Source organism: Panicum hallii, chromosome 4 (assembly GCF_002211085.1).
Source record: "Panicum hallii strain FIL2 chromosome 4, PHallii_v3.1, whole genome shotgun sequence".
Lineage (NCBI taxonomy): Eukaryota > Viridiplantae > Streptophyta > Magnoliopsida > Poales > Poaceae > Panicum > Panicum hallii.
In genome coordinates, this window is record NC_038045.1 from 8,600,051 (window position 1) to 8,604,476 (window position 4,426).

Consider the following 4,426-nt stretch of genomic DNA (forward strand, 5'->3'; position numbering starts at 1 on the left):
CAGTCTTATATTACATTTAATTTGTCAAGTTCGGCGATACTTACTTTTTCTACCAATGTCTAGTTTTATATCAACTTGTCAACGTTCCACTCTAGAATAGAACCAGTTTCAACCTAGAAATGAATAGATCAGTTTTCAACCTTTTAAATCAACACGTGTTTAATTTAAAATGGGCACATTAGTACTATTGTCCGTTAGACTTTTGTATTTTATAGAGAATAAAAAAAGAATGTCAGCACCCCACCTTGGTAAGTGGCTGTGACGAAAATTCATAAATCATCATAGATTATGTTTGTTTATGACGATTTTCGTAAACGTCACCGAAAATTCATCATAGATTAAAGGATTTCTTGTAGTGTGTTGTGCCTCCTATAATATATCTTTGTGGTAATACCTCCTAGTGAGCTCCCATGTAATGCCTCTTGTCGAACTACTTTGATGCTCCTCAAGCTGCAATTTAAGGTTTTTTGTAGATAGGACAAAGGACACACGTGGTCAGATCTAGTCTGCGTCTTCTCGTCCATCGGTACCAGGCTCCATAATTTTGGAATATACATGATGTGCATAAACAAGAACAAAATGAGTAGATTGTAGCTTGCATTGTGTTCGCCGAATTTGATGGTTAGACTTAGACCACGTTCTAGTCCAGAAAGTACGATTACTCGAGCATTCGTTGCTAAAGGTTGCAATTTGCATATAGATGAGCATAATGCATATCAAATTTAACAATAGTGCACTTTGAATTAGAGGCCCATATCATTATTTTCATGATTGTACACATGTAAAGAATTAAAATCTTAGTCTTAACCGTATACTTCATCCCCATTTTTCTTTCGAAACGAGAATACCCTCAGGAACTTCACCAGCAAATGAAAGAACATATAAAATCTTGCACAAACTATTTTGAGAAAACCGTTGAGCCCCACCAACACTGTAGCTCCATGCTCCCACCACTGAAGAAAACCCTAAAAAACTCCAGTAGTTGCTTAGCCACTTTGGGCAGCCATCTCCCGCCTTTGTTACCTTCCCTATAAAAAGCCCCTCACCTCCACCCTCCTCCTCCTCGTGCTGAAACGCAAACCCTCCAAAGCAAGCTCACAAGGGAACTCTCTCTCCCCACGAACCAGCTGCAAACAACCTCGACAGAGCTAGTGCAAGAAATCGAGTCGAGCAGCTGCAAAGCAACTGATCTCAGGAGATGGCGGTGGAGCCGAACATGGCGCGGCGTCTGTGGCACGTGGTGCGCGCCGTGCTGTTCATGCTCCGCAAGGGCGTGTCGAAGCGGAAGCTGGCCATGGACCTCCACCTCCTCCTCCAACGCGGCAAGATCGCCGGCAAGGCGCTGGGCAACCTCATGACCGCCCACGGCCACCACCACCACCACGACAAGGCCGCAGCCGAGGCGGCGGTGCCGCCGCCGCAGCAGTTCTCGTGCCGCGCCCTCGACCCGGCCCTCGCCGTCTACGACCCGCGCGGCGTCCGCGAGGTGGAGTTCAGCTGCAGCAACACCCCGTCATACCCGTCCCTCCACCTCATCTCCACCGGCAAGCGCCGCCGCCGCAACAACCGCCGCACCCACCGCGGCGCCAACGGCGCGGAGCCGGGGTGGTACAACTACGACGCCGCCGACATTGCCAGGGTCTTCGAGATCCTCAACAACAACGAGCAGCTGCTCAGCGGCGGCGACAACGCGTCGCCGGGCGCCGAGCAGCCGTCGCCACTCGCGCTGATCGCCTCGCCGTCCCCCGCGCTGTGGGCGAGCTTCGGCCGCACGCCCGCGCACGTGAGGCAGCTGAGGATCACCGACTCGCCGTTCCCGCTGAGGGACGACGCGGCCGGGGACGGTGGCCAGGTGGACCAGGAGGCCGAGGAGTTCATCAAGAAGTTCTACGACCAGCTGCGCACGCAGCAGAGCCTCGCCACCGCCACGCCGGACTACGGCCACGGCTCGTACGCGCGGCCGGTCTCCGGCATCGCCTAATTAAGGAGCCATCTCGTCCACACATATATGTCCATATAGCATGCTAGTCTCAACCTTATTTTTGTTCAAGTGTGAAGTGTGTATGTGCTATATGGTATAGTATATAGTACATGATGCTTGTGCATGGATCAAAGCATGTTCGTAGAGAGATAGGCAGCTACTCTAGAGCTTGGCAGCGAGATATTTTGCACAAAGCCATGTTTGCAAGCTAGATCCATGCATAGTATATATGTTGTACACACTATATGTGTATATTTTGTTGGTGACATGTACTTTGTTGCAGTCAAGGTACATGATGGAAAGACATTAGTACACAAGAAAAATACTGGTCGTGATACTCAATCATAGAAGTTCCTCATGTGTGTGTGTGTGTGTGTGTGTGTTTCTGGGGTTCCTCAGCTCCTCTTGTCCTGCTAGCCACAAGAGAACTTGTAGTTGTATTGTTCTAGAAACCTCCACAACATGTAATTTTCAGAAAATCTTTGGTTGGCATGCTGTCGCGGATCGATCAAGCTGTCTTACATCAGAGAATCGTCTAATCATGAATATAGAAAGAAGATTTATGTCTGATAGCTAGCATCTAAGGTTTCATTTTTCTGGTTCTTGCAAACAGTTGTCTAATACAATTTGTTGATTTGGGTTATGATAGGCTTAAACGGAGAAGTAATAATAGCAAATTTCTTCTTTTTTTTTTAGAAAGGAGTAGCTGTTTTCACCACTAATTCTGTGGTCATTAAATAAGTAGACATGCCTACATATTGTTCTGAGATCCAGACTTGATAAGCTCAATTCTTAATCAAGTTGATATCATAGTCACATTTAATCCTCACTTGGACCACTGACTACAAGCAATACCGATGCCAGGCGTCACCCGCCAGTGTCCTTATATCAAGTAATTATGGAACCTCCACGAGGAGATCTGGACCAGATTAGTTAACTAGGCTTAACATTATGTGGTTGGGACCTGGGAGTGTGCATGAAATGAACAAAGTAGCATAGATGCTGCGAGAAATCTGGTCAAACGCACACGATTAGTGTGGTTAATTTGTTTGGCTTTCTTGTGTGCTACCAATAATCTCTTAAGAACGTTGAAATTTGAGTGATGGTCATGTTCAAACACAACTATCTTGATGAAAGAGGTGCAATTGAGTTACGAACAAATTTTCTCTGCAAATGATTGTACTTATATATTGACGCCATTTATTGTTGAAATTGTTCTCGGTGTGAGCCCTTTCAAATGGATTCATTCCAGCAAAATTCATCCTCAGGATTTTTACTCTGTTTTATGAACCGAGACACATTGGCCTGAATTTTGCCTGATAATGGTAAGACTCTTTGGGCACTTAATTGAGCTACGCCATTCACGTATTTAGTTCCGAAGACTATCCATGCCCCTCTAGATGATGTTGATTTTCCATTGTATCTGAAAGGAGAAATAAAATTCCTTATTACTCCATAAGCTAGTTTGGTTCAATTTACTCCCAGAACTATATCAATTGGGCCAATTTACCTCTTAACAAGATTTTTCTTTTCTTTTTTGTTTCTCCATGCACAAGTGGAGTTTCAAGTTAGCTTTGTAGCCTGCTACTATAGTGCCATAAACTCATGTCAATCAATCAAAATGCTGCCCGATCCACTGAAGGAAAAGTTCAGGAAATGTGGGGGATAGCCTGATTGTGCAAGCTCGAAAAACACGAATTCGTACCCATGCAATAAGGATCTAAATCAAGCGTCACCCTTTTTGTTTTCTTCGATTCAAAATCCAGTGGGGCAGCAAGAGTGATGCATGGGATTCGGATGAGAGGAAAGGGACGAGCTTCAGACGCTGAGGATGCAGGAGAGAGAGCGCTTTGGACGCTAGGGAGTACTAGCAGTAGCAGGGAGGGAGAGACGCCACACATTTCGGGCTCCCTTGCCAGTTTCGAGCACCAAAGCTAACTAAGCGATCGCGCCAATCATGCCGCAACACATGCAACAACCAGAAGAGCGCTCAGGCTGCGCGCGTGAGCCAACCGGTACCTTTGCCGGAGGCAGGACCGTACGTAACGTACCCAAGGCGTGAGATCGTCAGAGTTAGAGAGGAAGGAGAGACGGCGGCTGCGGCGCTCCCCCCTATTGCTTCGTGAGTAAGGCTGGCTCTGGCTGGGCCGGGTCGTCGCGAGCCGAGGGCGAGATCGTCCTCGGGGCAAAGCGGCGAGAGGAAAGGATAGGGAGAGCGGTGGACGTGTCCTCCCCCAGGGACCTCGTGCACCAGCAGCTAGCCAGCCGCCTTTCCCTCTGTCGCCGTTGCATGATTGCATCACGCAGGCAGGGACTCCGGTGGGCTCGTGCCCGGCTGCCCAGGCCAGGCCACAGACTCGGTTGCGTTGCGCGCGTAGTAGGGTAGGATGGCGACCAGTCACCAATCGCCAAAGCAGCAGCGAAGGCTGCAAAAGGCGCCCGTCC

The 4,426-nt window shown here is 48.1% G+C and overlaps 1 protein-coding gene across 1 annotated transcript; it reads left to right on the forward strand.

Moving 5' to 3' along the window:
- Positions 1-1,074: 1,074 nt before the first annotated feature.
- On the forward strand, positions 1,075-2,507 carry LOC112888499. Its single transcript, XM_025954720.1, has one exon. It carries the CDS (start codon positions 1,199-1,201, stop codon positions 1,979-1,981), a length of 783 nt encoding a protein of 260 aa, XP_025810505.1. The 5' UTR covers positions 1,075-1,198; the 3' UTR covers positions 1,982-2,507.
- The last annotated feature ends 1,919 nt before the right edge of the window (positions 2,508-4,426 follow it).

Excerpts from the sequence above, each read along its gene's own strand:
- LOC112888499 (XM_025954720.1), top strand. The coding sequence starts at position 1,199 with ATGGCGGTGGAGCCGAACATGGCGCGGCGTCTGTGGCACGTGGTGCGC.